This window comes from Populus trichocarpa, chromosome 1 (assembly GCF_000002775.5).
Source record: "Populus trichocarpa isolate Nisqually-1 chromosome 1, P.trichocarpa_v4.1, whole genome shotgun sequence".
NCBI classification, from domain to species: domain Eukaryota; kingdom Viridiplantae; phylum Streptophyta; class Magnoliopsida; order Malpighiales; family Salicaceae; genus Populus; species Populus trichocarpa.
The window spans coordinates 46,523,027-46,546,388 of NC_037285.2; the positions used below are offsets into that span (position 1 = coordinate 46,523,027).

A 23,362-nucleotide genomic window follows, 5' to 3' on the forward strand; every position below is an offset into this window, starting at 1 on the left:
GATTACTTCTAAGAACATAAAAATTAATAAAAAAAATGAAAATAAAAAATGATTAAAATTAACTAGATTTACAGAAGATGTACATTTTTTTCTGGAATTTTTTCTACGAAGAGAATAAATAAGCTCAAGCATTTGCCACCAAATAAATGGGATAAATTTTGGTGTAGTAAAAAACCCAACTCTTTAATTAGTTCATTAGATAAAGGTAATGTTAATTTTCCATTGTATAAAACAGTGACGATCTTAATTAATTTTTAAGTCATGATCAGAAACCAATAATTTTCTTATGATTTCATAAAAAAATTCGACAACTTTGACTAATTAGATCGATCCAAAAAAAAAGAAAAAAGAAACAAGCACGAAGGTGCTTCTAACTATTAACAACCTTGGAGTCTCTTCGTTTACGCGTTATAAAGCTGACTTCTAGCTAGAAATGCTCGTATAGACCAAGAAGCTAAAGTCAACTTCATCTTCTACAAGTGCCCTTGAAAATTATCCTCCTCTGTATTCTTCCCTCTTAACTCTTCAAGACCTATCTTGTCTTGTAAACCTAAAATCTTGTTTAACCAAAATTAACTTGTCATGGCTCAAACCGATCAACAACAAGCTCCAGGTAATTATTACGTATAAAACCAACTCAATTTCCTTTTAAAATATGAGTTTTTTTTTTGTTAGGAATTCATTAGTTTTTCATATAAGTGATGCATGCTGCCTTTTGCAGAAATATATGAACCGGCTTGTCAGGTGAATCCACCACCTGCACCACCGATAGGGTACCCTCAAGGTCACTATGTTGCACCACCACCAATTGGTTATCCCACTATGGATGATTCAGGTTACCCTTCCAAGCATACTCCAGAGACCAAAATGAGAGGATCGTAAGTGCCACATGCATATATTTGATGAGCACGTATAATCAATGTTATTAAACATGATCTTGGATGAATCTAGTTACTTGATGGCCTGATTTCTGGCTCGGGTTGAATTTTAAATTAAACGAGTTTGAGTTGACTTAGTATAACTCAATTAATTTGATAGGTCAATTAACAATGTTGTCAAAAATCAATTTAAATCAATTCATCTAATTTATAATCCATGTCTTGAGCCAGTTCATAAACTGAACCGGGTTTAATAATTTTAAATATAATATAGAAAAACACAACAATTATATACATATAAAAAAAAATGAACATGCATCATATTTTAGGACAAAATAAAAATAAATTACTCTTTGGGATAATTAGACGACAGATTTAAGCATCATTTGTCAAAAGATGCTGATTAATTCTTGTTTTGAATTCTTATCTGCTTCCCTTTGCAGCATTGAAATTCAGTGTTGCTGCTTTGTCTGGAGCAAGTCGTCCTAGCTTGTGCTACGTACTAGATATCATATGGACATCTCGATTTGCATTTCGTGGGTATAAATGTTCCCTTTCATTTGAATAAAGAAAAAAGAAAAGATAATTGTGCTGTTCTAGTATCATATGCTTAATAGCATATAAATACATGCAAGGCTGTGTTTTTTCAGTATGGTGATTGACTTTGCAAAAAACTGATTTTGTCTCCTTTAATGACCTTTAAAAAGGGAGGTCTTTCCATTCCTGATTATTGAATTTATGAAGGGTTTGATTGCAAGAAAAATTGATTTTTAAGTCAATTTAGACTTTAATTTGAAGAAATTAAAGTTTTGGGGTCAAATTATATTTTTTGAGAGTTGATTTGGTCAAATCAGAGGCTTAATTGCAAAAATATTGAAGTTTGATGGTCAATTAGGGACTTAATTGAAGAAATCAAAAACCAAGGACCAAACTGGAAAAGGCGTGTAAATGGAGGGGCTGAAATTGACTGAATTAGGGACTAAATTGAAGAAATTGGAAGTTTATTGATCAATTGAGGGTCAAATTGCATAAATTAGAGACCAAGGACCAAAGTGGAAAAGGCGGCCAACTTCAGGGTCGACGATTGAATTTGGCAGGGATGTAATTGATTTGATTTTTAAAATCAAAATTGCAATTGAGGACTTGATTGAATAAATCATAAATTGAGGACTGATTTGGAATATGACGCGTTTTGGCGCCAATTTCCGTTTAAATGAAACGGCGCGTTTTGGTCAAAACGATGCCGTTTCATGCATTTGAAAAAGAAAAAGAAAAAAAAAAGCAAATGGTGCCCTTTTGAACGGCACCATAGATCTTCTTCTTCCCCTGGACGTGCAAAGGACAGGAGAAGAAGAAGCTATTATGTTCCCCTGCAACGCCACTATTTCCATCTCTCTCTGCCTTCATTTGCCCAAAAATACACGACACAACCCATACCCACACTCACCTGTTATCATGATGAAGAAAAGAGAAGGGATGCCACACCCTGCAGCGGCTGGGGTGGCTGTGCAGAAGCCACCCCACGCCACCCTGCCCTGCACCTTGACGAGACAGGGCAGAGTGGCCTCTTTCTCTTCCTGCTTATTGTCGCACATCCCTACGCGGCGTATGTTGGCGATTTTCGTTTGTTTTTTGCTATTTTTGGATTTTTCAAAAATTTATCAAAAAGATGGGTCAAATTTGGGTAGCAACAGATGCCCCCTCTTTACAATGCTTACGAAGCAAAACTCCTCAATGTTTTGCATAATAAGCTTTGTAAAGAAAAGAAAAAGAAAATGATCTCATTATCTTGGGCGACTTGCCCACATATGCTCACAATGGTCTATTTTAACGGGCGACCTGCCCATACACACTCATACTGGTTTATTTTCACGGGCGACCTGCCCACACACGCTCCTGCCCACACAAACTCATACTAATCTATTTTCAAGGGCGACCTGCCCACACACGCTTACACTGGTCTATTTTTAGGGGCGACCACCCACACACACTTACCCTGGTGTATTTTTGTGGGCGACCTGCCTAAGTGGAAAAAATGAAGAGTGGTCTCATTGTAATGGGTGACCTACCCAGGTGGAAGAATGGTCTCATTGTAATGGGTGACCTACCTAGAAAAAAGGATGGTCTCATTGTAATGGGTGACCTACCCAGGTGGAAGAATGGTCTCATTGTAATGGGTGACCTACCTAGAAAAAAGGATGGTCTCATTGTAATGGGTGACCTACCCAGGTGGAAAAAGGAAAGAGTGATCTCATTGTATTGGGTGACCTACCCAGGTGGAAGAATGACCTCATTGTAATGGATGACCTACCCATGTAAAAAAACATGGAGAATGGTCTCATTGTAATGAGTGATCGACCCAGAAAAAAAAATGATGGTCTCATTATAATGGGTGACCTACCCAAGTGGAAAAAAGAAAAGAGTGGTCTCATTGTAATGAGTGACCTACTCAAGTGGAAGAATGGCCTCATTGTAATGGGTGACCTACCCAGGTAAAACAAATACAGAGAATTGGTCTCATTGTAATGGGTGACCTACCCAGGTAAAACAAATACAGAGAATTGGTCTCATTGTAATGAGTGATCGACCCAGAAAAAAAAATGATGGTCTCATTATAATGGGTGACCTACCCAAGTGGAAAAAAGAAAAGAGTGGTCTCATTGTAATGAGTGACCTACTCAAGTGGAAGAATGGCCTCATTGTAATGGGTGACCTACCCAGGTAAAACAAATACAGAGAATTGGTCTCATTGTAATGGGTGACCTACCCAGGTAAAACAAATACAGAGAATTGGTCTCATTGTAATGGGTGACCTACCTAGAAAAAAAAATGATGGTCTCATTGTAATGGGTGACCTACCTAGGTAAAAAAATACGGAGAATTGGTCTCATTGTAATGGGTGACCTACCTAGGTAAAAAAATACGAAAAATTGGTCTCATTGTAATGGGTAACCTACCAAAAAAAAAATGATGGTCTCATTCTAATGGGTGACCTACCCAAGTGGAAAAAGGGAAGAGTGATGGCTCAAAGGTGCACTTGAAATGAGGTAGGGTTAGAAAACGCACTACCTAAGAGATGGTGGCTCAAAGGCACACTTGAAAGGAGGTAGGGTTAGAAAACGCACTACCTGAGAAGTGAGGGCTCAAAGGCGCACTCAAAAGGAAGCTAGGGCACAAAGGCACACTCGAAATGAAGTAGGGTTAGAAAACGCACTACCTAAGAGATGGTGGCTCAAAGGCGCACTCGAAAGGAGGTAGGGTTAGAAAAATGCACTACCTGAGAAGTGAGGGCTCCAAGGTGCACTCGAAAGGAAGTGAGGGCTCAAAGGTGCACTCGAAAGGAAGTGAGGGCACAAAAGCTCAGGTAGGGTTAGAAAACGCACTACCTGAGAAGTGAGGGCTCAAAGGCGCACTCGAAAGGAAGCTAGGGCATAAAGGCACACTCGAAATTAAGTAGGGTTAGAAAATGCACTACCTAAGAGATGGTGGCTCAAAGGCGCACTTGAAAGGAGGTAGGGTTAGAAAAATGCACTACCTGAGAAGTGAGGGCTCAAAGGCGCACTCGAAAGGAAGTGAGGGCTCCAAGGTGCACTTGAAAGGAAGTGAGGGCACAAAAGCTCACTTGAAATGAGGTAGAGTTGAAAAACGCATTACCCAAAAGGTGATGATGAAACACCGATCTGACAATGTTGAAAGCAATGCATTATGATCAATATGCATGTATACTTACCTGAGAAATATAGGTTCCCATTTCTTCATGGTGTCTTTTTTCTCAAAAGTTGGAGTGTTAGTAGTAAACTTCGATGGCTTTTTTGCTCTTGCTTACTCGAGTTATATCTTGTGATCTTGACCTCTAGAAAGGGCTTCATATCATCATACTTCTTTGTCTTCCACCCTTTATCTCAAGGGTTGCCAATTTTGCCTGACATTTTTCTTAGGAAGGGAATCATAGAGCCAACCCTACCAAGAGTTTTTGATTGCCCATAGCTTGATCATGCCCCCAAGTATTCAATTCGGGTTTCGGGATGAGGCTATGTGAAGGAAGGTTTGACAAGCAGTTGTTTTCATGCAAAATTTTTGGAATTTCAAAGCTATTCTAGACACAGAAATCATTTTGATGTCAATTCAAAACAAACTCATTCTGAAGAAATTCAAGTGATTCCTATGGAGAGGTTTTTAGAAGTGATGAAAACCTTTTGTTTTGCTTTTGGTGAAAAATATGAAGTGACTCTTGGTTGGTCAAAAAGGTTTAAGATTTAATTTGAGGGTTTCAAAGAACCAGTGTTCAAAGCATTCATTTTATTTGCATGAATAATGATTTGGTTCGCATGTGAAAGCACTGCTTGTCGATCCAGATTGCTTGCCTTTGATCAGAAAGGGCTTGATTAGGCACGTAATGTAGGCTTAGGCTCTTGGTTATGAAGAAAAATATATTTGTAGGCTTAAAAGGTGTTTAAGGGATTTCAAGACTAAGGATCACTTGTGCTTGTTTCATGACCTTTTGTCATTTAAATGTATTTCCAAAATGGTTTATCGTGCCCCCAAGTGTTGGGTTAGGACGTTTTCTCTTTGTTTTTGTTTTCTTCATTTGGTTTTGAGCATCATTGTATTGGTTTTTTTTTTTGCTCAAAATTTTTGGATCCTTTGGATTTTTCTTCATACCCCCCAGCTTTGTTGGGGCACCTTTGATCATTGAGGATTTTTTTTTTTGCACTTGCCCCCCAATGTTGTTTGGTCACTTCTAATTATTAAGGATTTTTGTATATCTCTCGCACTTGCCTCCTAGTGTGGGGGTGTGATCCTAGCCAAGGTTATTTCCAAAATTGTTATCAGGCTCAAAAGGGGACTGCAAAAGGATATATTTTAGCCTCGTGAATGGATTATTAAAGAAGGCCTTTCCTTATCTCAAACACATGCACTTAGGATCGATAAGCTTTGATTTCATGGGAGTATGCAAAATGATTTCTTATTATTCATTCATTTAAAACTCGGCTTTCAGAGTTACTTCATGGTGTTTTTTGTTTTTGTTTTTTTTTTTCCAGGTTTTCTAGGTGTATGGTTACCTTTCTAGGGAATCATTTGAATTTCCAGAACTCGGTTGTTTTGGACAAACACAAACATGTTTTCTGTTTTTGTACTAAACTTTGAATTCTCAAAAATCCTTGTGAACATTGTCATAACCCATTTTTGGGTTACTCCCAATTTTGTTTTCTTCCAAATTACATTTCTTTTCAAAAAAAAAAAAAAAAAACAACAGAACACTGAAACAGTGCCGTTTTGAACGACACTGTTCTCCTTCTTCCCTGCGCATGCAAAGGCAGGGAAGAAGATGATTTTAAATCATTTTTCGCATCCTCTTTCCCCTCCTACTTGTACAAAACCCATACCTATAAACCCATACCCTGCCAAGAAAGGGACACCATGCCCTGCAAACACAGCCGGCCACCTTACCCTGCAGAGGTAAGGCAGCCCGTTCCCCCCCTGCACCACGATGGGACAGAGCAGGGGGGGACACCTTCTCTTCCTGCTTATAAAGAGAAGGAGGGAAGAATAGGAAAGGGAGGGACGATTTTTTTGAGAAGGAGAGGAACACCAGGGAGGGCAAAATTTTGGAGGAGAGAAGGAGAACAGAGAGAGAGGAGTGAACGAACTGAAACAGGAAGAGGAAGATTTATTTGAGATACAGAGGAGAGAAAGCGGAAACAGACGTGGGGAGGGAAAAACAGAGACTGTGGTCTCTGCACAGAGGAGAAGAAGGACCGTTCCTCACCACCTGGGCACCACCGCTGTGCTTCCTCTCCACTGCCACCACAGCACCGTCATCCTGCCACCATCAACGCTGCCAACGCCAGCAGAACTGAAGAGGAACAAGAGGAGCAGAACCGAGAGAGGGAACAACGAAAGACAGAGAAGGGATTGAAGAGAGAAACAGAGGAGAGAAGGAAAGAACAGTCGCCGTTTACACCACCACCCCTACCACAGCTGCCACCGTGCTTCCTCTCCACCGCCACAGCGCACCACCTGACCGCAGCTGACAGCCCCGAAGAGACAGAGGAGAAAAGGAGAAGATAACAGAAAAAAACACAGAGGAGAGGGGGCTGAGAAGAGAAACAGAGGAGAGAAGAGAAGGAAGGAAAACGCCGCTGCTGTCACCGCCGCCTTCCACCACCGTTGACGACCACAACCGTGCTTTCCCGCTCCAGGTAAATTTCTTCCCTCTCCCTGTCGTTTTTAGCTGTTCATCTTCATTTTGCATGCAGAACGTGAGCAATTCACGTTCTGCAGCAAAATGAAGATTAATTAGCTAGTTACTGTGCTGGGCACAGTAACTAGCTAATTATATTTTGCTGGTTACTGTGTGCAGCACAGTAACCAGCCCTCTAATTGCTTATGGGCTGGAACATCGGCCCAGCCCACGCGGCTGGGCTGAGTCTAGCCCACAGTATATGGGCCGGGTCAGGCCCAGCCCAGCCCAGGATGGTTGGGCCAGATCCGGCCCATTTTTTTTATTTTTTTTAATTTTTTGTTAAAAGAAAAATTCAAAAATATTTGTTTGCAATTTTACAAGTTTCCGCGTATTTTTTTTGATGTCATTTTTATCAAGCAATATTTTTTATGTTGTTAAAAATGCAAAAATCTGATATTAAAATATCCGGTTTTCGTCAAAACTTCAAAAATACAAAAAAATTTGAAAAAAAGAAGAAAATATTTTATGCATACGGCCAAATCTCTCAAAGCTGAAAAACTCATATTCTATTTTCATACAACAAAGAAAACTTCAAAAAAAAAATATTTTATCATGCATTTTGGCTTTAATAACTAGTTTATTAAAGTCACGAGAATTTGGCCAATATTTCAAAAAAATCCAAAAAAAATATTTTGTTTCTTTTTATATCAGGGATTACGAATTTACACGTAAAGCGTATTCCCGATATTAAAACAATAGTTCTTTTATAGACATTAGAACGGTTAGGTCTTACCCCAGAAGATAAGAACCTCCTTATTGAGGAGGGCTTTTCTTGAATCTTAGACAGACAATGACCAACAATTAGAAAACGCTACCAAACCTTAGATTTTGATCAGACAAATAAAACAATGCAGCTTACCTTAGGTAGGGCGTATTTGGGGTGCTAATACCTTCCCTTTACGCAACCAGTCTCCGTACCCGATCTCTGAGACCAGTTAGGGTTCCTAGTGACCAAAATACTAGGTGGCGACTCCCATTCCCATTTTTTTCACCGCTAAGAGACAAAGAATTCCTTGTCTCCCCATATTTTTCCAGATCCACACATCCATGGAGTGTGGAGGACGATCGCCGCGACGCATTTCACGTGCGACAAACATGTGCGATCATGCATAGTTTTGAAAGAAAAGGGAAACATACCAAAAGATTCTTGGCGCAATGGTTTCATGCTTAAAGGTTATGCTCAATGTGTCATTTGCATGAAACAACAAAAATGAAAGCACGTCATGAACATAGGAAAACACATGATCTTATTAACAAGAAAAGCTCATTTGACAGAGAAAGTCTTGTGATATTATAAGCTTACCCACAAGACTAAAACAGGTTGAAACAAAAAATCAAGAAGCTTTGAAGGCATGATCAACCAGAGGTAGTTATTTTTGGACAGAACAAGAACAAACTCCATTCTGCAACTATGGTGCAATTCCCCTTCGGTTAGCCTTCCCACAAAAGCTTTTGCAGAAATGTTGGATTGTGTTGAAGCCCTTGACCATGTTTGCCCCCAATTTCTTCGGGCTGAGTCATTGTCGGGGTTTGAAAAAAAATGATAGGTCGGTTGGAAGGAACTTCCAAGAGTTACTTTTCAGTATTTGCTCGAGTAAGCTAGAGGCGAGTCATGCTCGTCTTCAGAGACTCCAACTCCTCTTGAAAATGGACGTTCCTGTGAGCACGCTCTTCATCTTCCATGTCTCTCGCTCGTAGTCTGGTGTTGTAGACTCGTAAGGAACCTACTTTTCATCTCGGTGCATGGATGAAAAATGTATGAACATGTAATCTATATGATGAACTCGCCCTTCGAGGGGTGACATATGGTCATAACTCTTGTATGATGAAACAAGAATCTTGATTCTTGCTCAAACTCTATAATAAAGATTTCTTGAGTGATGATCATTATATCACCCACAAGTCTTGAGTTCAAGATGCTTTAAGAAGGGTTTTCCCTAATGCAAATAAAGATAGCACATACAGCCTAAGGACAAGTTCTATTCATTATGTGAACATGGGTAGGTTTTCTACCTGGTCTCAAAAGGGTCTCATATCTGCCTAGTGATGATCTTCGTAAAGACAGTATAGGGGCGTTGCGAGAAATGGTTAAGGCACGTATACCCACCATTAACAAGCAGGCACTCAGATATGAGTTGGGTGTTTCACGCATCTGAATCCTGACCAATAGTCATAGGGTAGATCGCTAGTTCCCCACCTAACTTAGAAGCTTGTGTGTGCTTTCAAAAATAAAAACATGTGATGCATGAGACAATTCTATACAATACATAAATAAAACATTAACACAAAAACTTAAACACATCAAATACACAAAGTTTAGTCCAATAATGTCAGAAACAATACCTTCCCCAGTGGAGTCGCCATTCTGACGCACGTCCCCCCGCGACGTCTGTTGGTGATTTTTGTTTGTTTTCTTGATTTGATCTTGAGAGTCGCCACCTAGTATTTCATTGAAGGGTTACAAGGAAACCCGAGTGTACTGGTTGTTGTCAGAGATTCGAGGGTAAGGGACTGGTTGTGGCTAGGGAAGGTATTAACATCTCTAGCGCACCCTACCTGATGTAAGTTGCTTCATGGTTTTGATGTGTTAAAGAAGTTTTAAAATTTTTATCTTTTCATCGGATATTAGAAATACGACTTACATGTAAGTTCATAATCTTTAACCGTGTGCAAATCAAAACATAAAATTCTTCTTTTGTCTTTGTGGCTTTATCATAAAAACAAACATTCATAAAATACAATTACAAGCACACACATTCACTTTTACTATATTTTACACGTACAACCATGTTCCAAAATAACAAAATTCAAAATAAATCAAATACAATTAAAAAAATTACAAAATAAATCCTAAAAAATCCAAAGCCTTCTGGAATCTGCAGGAACAGTGCTAAGGAAGGTTTCTGGACATTTGAACAGTGGCGGCGTGTCTTCTCCACGCGCCCCCACCACTAGCGGAGCGTGAACCCACGTGCCGCGAGAACAGACCAGGAAATAAGGTGGTCGGGATTGGCTTCCTCCCTTTTTCCATCCCTCGTCGACAGTGACCTGCCAAACACTTAAAAACGCAACAAAGCAGTCGATTTTGAGTTTTCTTTCCTTTTCAGATCTATTTCAGTTTTATTTTTTTAGATATGTCCAGTTTCTCTGCCTTCTCCCTTCTCTGTTTGTTTTTCTTCTGTCGATGGCAGATTTGGTGGTTGCTGTCATCCGTGGCAGCTGAAGTTGCAGTGGAGATGTGAGTGGTTGTTCGGTCGGAGGGGAAAGAAGAAATGGCGCCTACGGCTGAAGAGGGAGACCATGGGTCTATGGGCACCGTTGCTGGAGAAGGGTTGCTGTTGATCTGTTGAAGGAGATGTCGGTCTGTGATGGAGAAGAAGCTAAAACGGCCAACGAGAGGGAAGAGTGAAGGGGTATGGCTCTGCCCTCTTTTGGTCTTGGCGAGCTGGTTCAGGAGAAAAGGAAAATGAGGGCTGGTGTTTGTGGTGTGCTGGGAGGCTGAGAGAGGTGTAGTAGCTGGGGAAGAAGGGAAGGTCAGGCGGAGTGGAGATAGTGAGAAGGAAGTGAGCTCGCCCGGGGATGGGCGGCTGCTTTGCTTAGAGAAGATGCCCAAAATTCAAAAACCCAAAGCATGGTTTCTCTAGTTTTTCCTTCTTCAGAGAGGGGGCGGCCGAAAGATCAAATGGGTTTAGGTTTAGGGTTTTTTTTTTGTTGCCTCCCAGATATGCAAAACTGCCCCCTAGTTTGTGTGTTAGAGACTCATATTTATAGGCAAAATATTGTTTGGTCCTCAAATATGGTCCCTCAACTTCGTTTTATTTTTTTATATTTTGATTTTTTATATTTTTTTGTATTTTTTTAAAACAAGCAATATCAACGTCGACTCAATGAGGAAAATGAATGATTTTAAAAATGACGCGTGAAAAGTCGAACGCATTCAAAAGACCTTTAAAACTTTAAATTCTTTTGAGACGATACAAAAAAATAGCGAAAAACAACGAAAATCTAAAAAAATATGTTTTTTTTAAATATATTTGCATCGTTTTTAGCATTTTAGAGGAAGAAAATACAATGAGGAATTACTTAAACCAGCTACTGGAAAAGAAGGATAAACAGTTAACATATTTGACAAATGGCAGAAAAGGGCTGAGATAGGGGAAGAAATAGCTAAAAGGGTTCAAGATGAGTTAAGGAATCGAATAACTGAGTATGACTAGCTGGCTAACAAGAATGGACTAACATAAAAAGAGTTGGCCAAAGTCAAGAGATCAACAAAAGGCAAGATGAATGTTGATAGGGAGATGATGGATTCCTTAAAGAAAGAAAGGGGGAAGTCTTACGAAGAAGTTAGAAGCTGAGAAGGAGAAGAATCGACAAGCCATATTGATATAGAAGAGGAAAGAAGGATCTGATCCCAATATATGATATAGTCCGGGGAAGAGAGAAGCGCAAGGAAAGCTGCTGAGTCTGATATGAGAGATTACCAGAAGAGAGCTGAGTCTTCAAAGGGACGGATAATGACTTTATAATTTGAGCTAAAAATCCAAGAGGAGGAACTAAGGGAGTTAAGAAGCCATTATTTTCAGATAGAGGAAGAGTTGATTAAGATTAAGCAAGAGCATCAAGAATGTCAGGACTATATTGACAACTTTGTAGTTCAAATTAACTCCAAATAGCTGAGCTAGATATTAAGAGAGAAGAGCTACAAAGGGAGCTCCATTAAAAGGAGATACATCCAAGGTCACTGGCCAACTTGTTGATACATGCTTTGCACTTCCGGTTTCGGTAATCCAAAGCCACATTATAATCCTGGATGCTCATAGGGATCTTGTCACTGCTAGATGCTGCCAGTTTCATTTACAGAGATTAAACTTGCAAAATAAAGAAGATAAATTAGTAAGTACTATTATCTATCAGGATAGAATGATAAAATTACTAAGATTATTTTAGGTACTTTGTAATAGCTTTATGTAGGTAATGGCAAGGATGCAAGAAAATCTGAGAGGTCAATACTAACTTTGTATTGAATTCTTGTAACAATAGAATATACACTTGAATGATTTTCTGACTAATCTATCAGAAATTATCTTGTACTTCTATGTTTTATGTTTCCATATTAATCCAATTTACGAAATGAAAAAACTGAAAATATTAAAATAAGAATATAAACTTAGCTGCCTTGAAGAAATTAAAATAATAATTATCACATTAATATTTTAGATAATTATAGTGAAAAGCGTGTGTATGTATAACACACTCTCTCTCTTTTCTTTCTTTTTTTTTTTTAAAAAAAGAAAGTATGTTTTAAAATAGATCACAACCCTTTTGAGGATAAATATGAGGAGAATTTGGTTACAATTCATTACATCTCATTTATTTTTTCAGAAATGTACCAAATAAAAATAATAAATATGAGGAGCGAATGCCCTGTCTTGCATAACTTCATACATAACTAAAAACAAATTTTGGGCATATAATAACACAATTATTTAATTTGGAAAATGTTGATTTTTTTTTCTAAGTTATATGGTATTAGAAATTAATGTTTTGTCAATCATTTAATTTCATGGTTAAAATTATTATGCTAAGTATACCTTACAACAGATATACCATTACCATACACACCGACAGCTCCATTCATTTTGTTTCACATGCGAAGTGAATGGTAGGATTTTTTTATTACATTTATTTTTTTATTAGTTATTTTTTATAGAAATATTTAACTAATAATATTTTTTTCTTGCAGGCTACGGTTATTGGATACGAGCCGAGCCTGATAAAGTTTTTTGTTGAAACATATGCGCAAAGTGATTACCACATAATTTTTTTCTTAAATTTGATGATTTTTTTTTTTCGGGATATATGTAACAGCTAGTTGAAGAAGAGATATGAGGATGATCCTTCAACTCATTCAGATCGAGATCCAAATTTATGGTTAAATGCAACGAACCCTATAGATAAGTTTCTCTGATAAAATCTCTTTGCTTTCAATCGGCATTATCTGTATTTGTGGTTTAAATTGGCATTACTCTTGCCTTAATTAGTGCCATGGAAATTATTAGCATGCCCTATGCGGTGTGAAAATCCTATCGAAAAGGCAAAATAATGCAAAATAAGGCAAGAAATCCCTACTGGTAGGTGGTATAAAAAAACCTAACCCTGTAGGAGAAGGAATATGAGTATCCTTATGTGTATAATTCAGCAAACATTCGGTCATAAAAATGGGTGAAATACGAACTGCTGTATGCCTGCAAGGGCGGAGAGAAGAGGTTTGCAGGGGTCCGGGCCATGCAAAAAGAAAAACCATTAAAAAAGAAAAACCATTAATATTACGCTCTCGAAAAAGGAACAATCTTAAAATTAATGTAAATCAGAATGGTATTCTGGATGAAGAGCTTTATAGCTAAGGAATAATTTAATTTCATGAAATGTAAATCAGATTATATGCGGTTACTGTTAAGTACTTTTTGTAGGAATAGAGCCACGATTCTTTTTAAAAGCTCTATATAGGTAATGGCAACGATGCAGGAAAATCTGAGCGGTAAATTTAAAGCAATATTGTTCATAGAATTTTTTGAAGATACTCTGTCAATTCATGTAAACATGTTAATTACTTTGTGTATGTTGAATGATTATTCATATTGTAACAATTCGAATTTTTATTTAATAGAAATATTCGATTTATATTTCATGAAAAAAAGATTATCTATATTTTATCCAATTAAGTAAAATTTCTTGTTTTTTCTTTTTAAGAAAAATAGTTTTTCTATTTTTTTATATACAGTATTAAAAGAGTTTTCTAGTTTTTTCTATATAAAAAATTTTAATAGTCTTTTATCAAGTAAGATAAATAAAATTAAATATTAAGTTCTTCTTCTATGATTGGAAATTTACTGACATTACCTTCATTCATTCTCATTGCATCCATAACCATATTCTTGTAAGGATTACAGTTGTCATTTCCAACTTCATGCACGTTGCTAGCACTAGAAGTTGACCCAGTCACCCTTTCTACCATATTTTCATTAGGAACAAATAGTTCTCCGTGTGCATACCAACATAGGTAATCCTCCATAAACCCATTGGTTAGAAGATGCATCGTTACAACATCTTGATGTATAAATTTTTTATTTTTACACTTCCTGCATGGACACCTAATATCGCTATCAGTAAAATTCCTCGGAATAGATGCAAAATTAATAATACCCTAAACCCCGTTACAATAATCCATCCTCCGCAATCCTTGAGGTAAGTCCTGATACATCCATTAACGATCATTCATGACTTCTATCGAACCTTTATAAAATTATGACGAAAACATGTATTAATTAACTATGTTACGTAAATAAATTTGCAAAAATATTGGTTTGCCCTGACATTATCCAACAAATTAAAAAAAAAACTTATATTAAATATTCATTATCAATTATCAACATCCATACAAATTTATACATATATAAATTTACAAAAATCACAACTCCGCAATAGAATTGATAAAAATTAAAACGGACCCGTTAAACGAGCTATTATTTATTTCATCACAACACATCTAATTCAGTGTAATTCAAGTTTAAATAATTTACGAACAAATACAATTTGACAAAATCTAAAACAAACTATAACTACAAATTATACATTCATACTACAAGTTTCTTTGACAAATAACAATCAAACAAGTACATACATTAACAAAATACATATACTAAAAACAATAATAAAATTAACATTTAAATGTTAAAACTAAAAAGGATAGATTTACTTATAAAAAATGATAAAATCCACAATAATTGCTCGGAGACAGATGTTGTGACCTCGTACAAAAGTATAAGAAACTTGAGTGCTTATGTTGAGAAGAGGGGGAGAGTTGGGATGAGTGGTAGGCTGCAGTTTGGGGGGGAGTTGGGATGGGTGGTTGGCTACAGTTTGGGGGGGAAAGTTGGGATAGGTGGTTGGCTGTAGTTTGGAAGGGAAGAGTTGGGATGCGGAAGAAGAAGGGGAAATAGAGGAAGAGAAAGTTGGCAGGTGGGTATATATTGGCTTTTACCGACGGAATCATCAACGGATATGTTTCGTTGGTATACCCGTCTGTAAGTCCACCGACGACTCTACCACATCACTATATGGAGATCCTAGTTTGAATTTCTTTGTCATTCCGTCGATAAAATCATATGAAAAAATCCACTTCATCACACAGTTGCAACTTTTCAAAAATCTATATAATCCGTCGGCAATATAGTCGATATATACCGATGGAATACGTTCGTCGGTATATATCGACCGTATTGCCGATGGGAATGGTCTGTCGGTATATACCAACAAACTTAGAGATGGAATTATGTCCGTCGGTAAAAATCACTGACAAAAAATTCAATTGGTAATTCCGTTGGTTTTCGGCGATTTTCTAGTAGTGTTTTTTTATCTAACATTTTCCTATGCATGGTCTCTTGCATGACTTGGGTTTCAAATCCAACTATGTAAGAGTTGGCTCAGTATGGTCTATTTAACCTAGTAGGTCCAAATGTAACTTGGTTGCCATGTTCAAAACCAGCTTACATTTCCATTTAGTGAATGAAATATCATAGATGAGGGTAAGTCACATATCAAGATGTTAATTTAAAATTATAATAATATCACATAAAATAAATTATGATGATTGAAATCAATAAAAGGATAAAATTAGAAGAAAAAAAAATCCTAAAACATTTAATCAAAAGAAAAAAAATAGAAGATATAATTAAAAAAAAAAAGGAAAAAAAGAGGTCCATCTTATATGAATAATGAGGTGGGGAAAACCATCCTTTTTTTTTTCTTTTATAGTAGTTAACAAATTTTTTAGTATAGTAAATATCTAATTAAATTGTAAAATTTATCTCATATAATCACACAAAAAAAATCAAATTAAAAGGGGATAAATGTCTAAGGATCAATTTGAAAAAATAAAATAAAATAAAATAAAAGAAAGAGAAAAAGGGGGCCCACCTCTTATGAACAGTGAAGTACACGGGGATAACCTCAACTTTTTTAGTATAGTAGTTTACAACTTTTTAGTATATTAATTAATCTCTAATCAAGTGGAAAATTTTATCTCATATAATCATGCAAAAAAATCAAATAAAAAAAAGTCTAAAGTCCAATTTGTAAGAAAAAGAAAAACAAGAAGAAAAAAAGCACCAAATAAAAAAGAGATAAAAATATAAGGGCCAATTAAAAAATAAAAAAGAAAAAAAATGGAAAAAAGGGTAGGCATCATCACATAGTCCAAGTTTTTTTAGTTTGTTTAGCTATTTGGTTTTTAGCAATGAAATAATGTATTATAATTTTAATTTATACCAATATTTCAAAGAAATAAATAAAATCAACAGCTAAAATCAAACTACATGGTTAACATATATAATCAGTTTAAAGCTTAAGAAATTTATAAAGTCCTCTCAAATTAGCTCAAGTCTACAGATAAGTTCTTCATGGTTATTGACACTACTTTAATTATGGAACTTGAAGATATTATAGATTGGTCTAACACCAAATCAAGGCTTTAAACATTGCGTATCAACTTCTTCAATCTTGATTGTCGCACGTGTGCGGCGTCGCGGCGATCGCCCTCCACACTCAAATGTGTGTGTGTGTGGAAAATATGAGGAGACAAGGAATTCTTTGTCTCTTAGCGGTGGAAAAAATAGAATGGGAGTCGCCACCTAGTATTATGGTCACTAGGAACCCTAACTGGTCTCAGAGATCGGGTACGGAGACTGGTTGCGTAAAGGGAAGGTATTAGCACCCCAAATACGCCCTACCTAAGGTAAACAACATTATTTTATTTGTCTGATCAAAATCTAAGGTTTGGTCGTGTTTTCTAATTATTGGTCCTGTCTATTTAAGATTCAAAAAAAGCCCTCCTAAAAAAGGAGGTTCTTATCTTAATGAGGTAAAACCTAACCGTTATATTGTCAAATAAAAAAACTATCTTTTTAATATCAGGAGTACGTTTTACATATAAATTCGTAATCTCGGATATTAAAAGAAAACAAAATAATTTTTTTGGATTTTTTGAAATATTGGCCAAGTTCTCGTGACTTTAATAAACTGGTTATTAAAGCCAAATGCATACTAAAAACTTTTCTTTTTGAAGTTTTCTTTGTTGTATGAAAATACAATATGAGTTTTTTTATTTTTAGAGACTTGGCCGTATGCATGAAAACAAAAACATGATTTTTTTTTAATGTTTTGACGAAAACCGGGTATTTTAATACCGGATGTATATTTTTACGATGTAAAAATACAAATCAATATTAAGCAGAATTTAGTAGAAAAATACGCGGGGGAGTTACAAATTTTCGAAAATATTTTTTTTGAATTTTTTTTTGGGACCGGGCTAGACCGGGCTAGACCCGGCCCACTCATTTTGGACTGGGCCGGACTTGTCCGACCCAGTGAACAGTGGAGCACTCTCCACTGTTCATGCAGAATAGTGGAGACAGTGCAGCGAGGAAGAAGAAGAAAAAGGAAGAGGGGCGGACCTGCGGTGGCTTCGAGGTTGTGCTGCTGGCGGTTGCTGACTGGAGAACGGCTTGGACGGTGGTCAGCTTTTCTTCTTCTTCTCTGCGTTTTTTTTTCTTCTGCTCTGTTCTCCTCTGTTTCAGTTTTTTCAGTGTTTCTTCTTCTGTTTCTCACGGTGCAGGGGCTGTTATCAATGACGGGGAGGATGGTGGCAGCTGGCGATGGCTCTGGGGTGGCGCTGGTGGCGGCTATGCTGACAGCAGCCGGTGGTTCTTCCTCCTTTCTCTCCTTTTTTGTTTTCACTTCCAAGACTTGGCAATGGCGTTGGTGGTGCTGTTGCTGCTCTTCTTGTCCGTGTAGAGGCGCATGCTTCTTCTTCTTGTTCACGGGTGTTACAGCAAGGAGAGGAAGGTGGTGAGAGGCTGGCGGTGGCGCTGCTCCAAACGGTGGAGAGAGAGGAGCAGCTGCTGGGAACCCGAAAATCCTCCCTTGTTTCTGCTTCTTTCCCTCTTACTTCCCTCTTTTCTCAAAAAATCTCCCCCCTCTCTATTTTCTCTCCTCTGTTCTATTTCTCTTATCTCTCCTTTTCTTTTCTGTTTTTCTTCTCTTCTATTTTGCCTCTGTTTTCTATTCCTTTCTCCCTTCTCTCGTCTCGCTTCACTCTCTGTCACTGCTCTTCCTCTATTTTTGGACGATGATGGTGTTGTCGGTGGTGGCTGGGAGGAGCGATGGAGGCGCTGGTGGAGGTGCAATGGTGGCTCTTCTCCTCCCTCTTCGGTCTTGCTCTTTCACTCTCCTTTCCCCCTTCTCTTCCTTTTTCTTCTGTTTTGCCCGAGCTCCTCTCCTCTCAAATAAACTCCCCCCTGTTTTCTGTTCTCCCTCCTCTGTTTTCTGTTCTTCTCCAAAATTTTGCCCCCCGGTTCGTTCCTCTCTTTCTCAAAAAAAATCATCCCCCCTCTTGTTTTCTGTTCTCTCCCCTGTATTTATAGGCAGCCGGGGGAGAGGTTCACCATACCCTGTCCAAGTGCAGGGCATGGTGGCGTGGGAGTTGCAGGGTATGTTTGTGTAGGTGTGGGTATGGGTCATGCGAGATTTTTGGGCAAGTGGGGTGGAGAGAGAGAGGGGAAGAATAGCGGGAAAATTTTTCAAAAATCTCCTTCTCCCCTGTCTCTGCATTTGCAGGGGAGAAGAAGCTGCACAGTGCCGTTCAAAACGGCACCGTGCAGGTTTTTTTTTTTTTTTGAAGAAAAGGAAAACAAAATTTAGGAGTGACCCAAAATTGGGTTATGACATTGATGTTCTTTTTCGGTTATGTATCTGTTGATTTTTTTCCTTTCCTTTTTCCTTTTGTGTTTGCTTTTTGTTTTTGTAATTCTCTTTTCTTTTTTTATGTTTCTTTTTTCATGTTTCTCGTTTTAAATTAGCTCAAGTCTATAGATAAGTTCTTCATGGTTATTGACACTACTTTAATTATGGGACTTGAAGATATTATAGATTGGTCTAACACCAAATCAAGACTTTAAACATTGCGTATCAACTTCTTCAATCTTGATGTTCTTTTTCGGTTATGTATCTGTTGATTTTTTTCCTTTCCTTTTTTTCCTTTTGTGTTTGCTTTTTGTTTTTGTAATTCTCTTTTATTTTTTTATGTTTCTTTTTTCATGTTTCTCGTTTTTGACTACCTTCTGGTTACCTCTTTCAATATATCAACTTATTCCAAGAAAACTTAATTAATAAAGCAATTTTATACATGGAAAAAGTCAATTGTCATTCAATATTTATGGTGGTTGGTTGCCCATCATCTAATCCATATATCCAATCTTATATATATATATATAAACTGATAAAAACAACTCAGCATTCATCATCCAGTTTTTATTTTATTACCAATGTTATTTTATAATTAAAAGTTTAAGAATACATAAAACTATTACAAGCTCCATAGAAAGAATAAATTAGTATCCAAGTCTTGCTCTAGCTTAATTACTTTATAAACACGAATATATATTGTAAGAAATAACGCGAAGTATGTTTAATGTTAAATCCAGCAGTCCAATTCTGGATTCTATTTCATTATCCAGAAACTCTCCATCCCACTCCACTATTTTCTTGTATGATTCTATTATGGCTAGCAGTTCTTGACAAGAGGAACACAAGGGACTTTCCTAGTAGGAGGCAAATCACAGATGAGTCCGCGCTATGCTCTCTTTGTTCTTCTAAGCATGAAAAGATAGTTCACCTGCTTTTGCCTTGTAATTATGCATGGGCAACCTTAGTTTGATGTTAAAAAAAAATAAAAAAAATATGCTCTCTGGGTTCAAACCCAAGAACTCACACTAGACCGATAATAAGTGTATACTTTTATGATTGCCCGGCAAGGATTTTAATCTCAGTTGATGCACAAATTGACCCAAAAATACTTTACTGTAAAAATAAATAAATTACATATGGGTTTCATGATATTGGGTGATAGGGCTTGGAGTGGATGATTCCCAGTGCTGTTGATGGGTTTTTTTTTGTGTGAAGGGAATGATGCAAAGGGTTAGGTTTTTAGTTAGCCTGGCGCCTAGCAAGGACTAATTGTGTTTTCAATGGTATAAATCTTAAGTGGGACAACATTTTTAACCTCAATATCTTTCATACAATGGCATACAGGGAAAAATATTTTGATAATCACTTTATATAATCAGCAACTGAGCTTATAACCTGTAGCTTAGAATTAGGAATTCAGAGGTGCTGCAATCCTATTGAAACAGACCCTTTATAAGTACCTCGAATAGAGTCGAATCATGGAGTTTTGAACTGAAACCGGGTAGATCAAGACCCGAATTCAGCACTGTATTAGTGAGGTTTGATGGCATAATTTTACCCTTTTTTGATATTAATATTTGTTTTTAGTACTATTAATAAAGCAAATCCTATCGATATTTAAACTTCTTGACTCTAAATTTTTAGAATGTGATTTTGTAATGTGCTCCATCAAACTCATGGAGATCAATTTAGTCCCTTAATTGATCTTTCTAATTGAACCACTTTTAATTTAGTTCTTGGTTTCAAAGTTTCTGCATTTTCAACCAAATTTATCCTAAATCTTATTTTGTTTTTCAATTATATCCCTAATTGAATTAATTTAGACCTCAGATTTAACCATTTGTTGCAAATTCATCATTGATTTCTAAAATTATATAATTTTGAACAATCTAACTCTTAATTTTTATTTTCCTCTTCCAATAAGTCCTTAATTGACTTTTTAATTTGGCCAAGTTTTTCATATTCATCCTTAGCTCTTTGATTTTTCAAATCTAAACCAAAATAATGTCAAACAATTTCTCTTTAATTGAATTCTCATTTCTGACCCAAATCTTTCAAACTCAATTTTTTACCCTTGATACTCGATTATTGATCCAGTTTTAACTCCAACTATATTTTTTATATTTTATATTTTTTTTGTATTTTTTGTACTTTTTATAATTACTTTCTAAGAACACAAAAATTAATAAAAAAGGTGAAAATAAAAAATAATTAAAATTAACTAGATTTACTGAAAAAATATATTTTTTAGGTAATTTTTTCTAGTTTTTTAAAATATACAAAAAATGTTGGTAAAAAAACTAGGTTATAAAAATATATAAAAACACAAAGTCCTTGAGAATTTTTAATAGATTATTATACCCTTAATAAATACTAATAAGTAATTTACTCCACCACCTAAATAATAAAACAAACAACCTATTAAAATTCTTAAGATATACCACAATATTAATTCCTAAATTGTAGGCTAATCTCAAATACCATCGTAAACCATAAATAGCACATAATAAACTTCTTAAATGATCCAAAATCAACATAATACCCTATTAAAACTCCAACAATGTTTTAAAACAAGCAAATAAAAACTAAAAAAACGAGAAGATAGTACAAATATTGTTAGTACCATATAATAAATGAGACTTCCAATATCGGCGATTAAAAATCTAGAAACTTTGATTTTTATTGGACTATATTCAATAAGAACCGTTCTTATCCAAACCAATTTTGTACACATAGCGGATTGGAAGCCGCCGGAAGTTATTGACGACAGATCACATGGAAAATTCGAACTGGTTTGAACCACGACATTGAATAAGTACGAAGAGAATAAATAAGCTTGAGTACGACAACTTTGACTAATTAGATAGATCCAGAAAAAAAAAAAAAAACAAGCAAGAAGGTGCGTCTAACTATTAACAATCTTGGAGTCTCTTCTTTTACGCTTTATAAAGCTGACTTCTAGCTAGAAATATTGCTCGTAAAGACCAAGAAGCTCAAGTCATCTTCATCTGCTACAAGTGCCCTTGAAAATTATCCTCCTCTGTATTCTTCCCTCTTAACTCTTCAAGACCTATCTTGTTTTCTAAACCTTAAATCTTGTTTAACCAAAATTAACTTGTCATGGCTCAAACCAATCAAAAACAAGCTCCAGGTAATTATTATGTATAAAACCAACTCAATTTCCTTTTAAAATATGAGTTTTTTTTGTTAGGAGTTCATTAGTTTTTCATATAAGTGATGCATGCTGCCTTTTGCAGAGATATATGAACCGGCTTGTCAGGTGAATCCACCACCTGCACCACCGATAGGGTACCCTCAAGGTCACTATGTTGCACCACCACCAATTGATTATCCCACTATGGATGCACCACCGATAGGGTACCCTCAAGGTCACTATGTTGCACCACCACCAATTGGTCATCCCACTATGGATGATTCAGGTTACCCTTCCCAGCATACTCCAGAGACCAAAATGACAGGATCGTAAGTGCCACATGCATATATTTAGCTAAATCAAGCTATGCAATTTCGATACCCTGCATTGCATATATTTTCCAGTTTTTCTTCTCACTTATTTTTTTTTAATGAGTAATTATAGGTGCAAAACTTAATTAATATTTGATGAGCATGTATAATCAATGTTATTAAACATAATCTTGCTCGATGGATTAATCTGGTTACTTGATGGCCTGATTTCTAGCTTGGATTGAATTTTAAATTATACAAAGTTAGGAGTTGACTTAGTATAACCAGTCAACTAATATTGTAAAAAATCAACTCAAATCAATTCATTCAATTTATGATTTAGGTCTTGAACTAGATCATAAATTGAAACGGGTTTAATAATTTTAAATATAATATAGAAAAACATAACAATTATATACATATAAAGAAAACGAACATGCATCATATTTTAGGACAAAATAAAAAAGTTACTCTTTGGGATAATTAGACGACAGATTTAAGCATCATTTGTCAAATGATGCTGATTAATTCTTGTGTTGAATTCTTATCTGCTTCCCTTTGCAGCATTGAAATTCAGTGTTGCTGCTTTGTCTGGAGGAAGTCCTAGGTTGTGCTACGTACTAGATATCATATGGACATCTCGATTTGCATTTCGTGGGTATAAATGTTCCCTTTCATTTGAATAAAGAAAAAAGAAAAGAAAATTGTGCTGTTATAATATCATATGCTTAATAGCATATAAATACATGCAAGGCTGTGTTTTTTCAGTATATATCATATGGACATCTCGATTTGCATTTCGTGGGTATAAATGTTCCCTTTCATTTGAATAAAGAAAAAAGAAAAGAAAATTGTGCTGTTCTAATATCATATGCTTAATAGCATATAAATACATGCAAGGCTGTGTTTTTTCAGTATGGTGATTGACTTAAAGGGAATCGTTGGATTAAGATCTCAAGTTAGCTGA

At 36.3% G+C, this 23,362-nt stretch overlaps 2 protein-coding genes across 3 annotated transcripts; both read left to right on the plus strand.

Annotated features, from left to right (window-relative positions):
- Positions 1-406: 406 nt before the first annotated feature.
- LOC112328660 (protein CYSTEINE-RICH TRANSMEMBRANE MODULE 6) lies at positions 407-1,641 on the plus strand. The gene is made up of 3 exons (XM_024608567.2): positions 407-613; positions 722-878; positions 1,322-1,641. Exons 1-3 carry the CDS (start codon positions 583-585, stop codon positions 1,365-1,367), a joined length of 234 nt encoding a protein of 77 aa, XP_024464335.1. The 5' UTR covers positions 407-582; the 3' UTR covers positions 1,368-1,641.
- Positions 1,642-21,873: 20,232 nt separating this feature from the next.
- On the plus strand, positions 21,874-23,260 carry LOC18095768 (protein CYSTEINE-RICH TRANSMEMBRANE MODULE 6). 2 transcript variants are annotated; one of them, XM_052449988.1, is made up of 4 exons: positions 21,874-22,081; positions 22,188-22,250; positions 22,320-22,413; positions 22,960-23,260. In XM_052449988.1, exons 1-4 carry the CDS (start codon positions 22,051-22,053, stop codon positions 23,000-23,002), a joined length of 231 nt encoding a protein of 76 aa, XP_052305948.1. In that variant the 5' UTR covers positions 21,874-22,050; the 3' UTR covers positions 23,003-23,260. The 2 variants fall into 2 exon arrangements, with proteins under 2 accessions (XP_052305948.1, XP_006370473.2); XM_006370411.3 differs by having other exon boundaries at positions 21,876-22,081; positions 22,188-22,413.
- Positions 23,261-23,362: the final 102 nt, after the last annotated feature.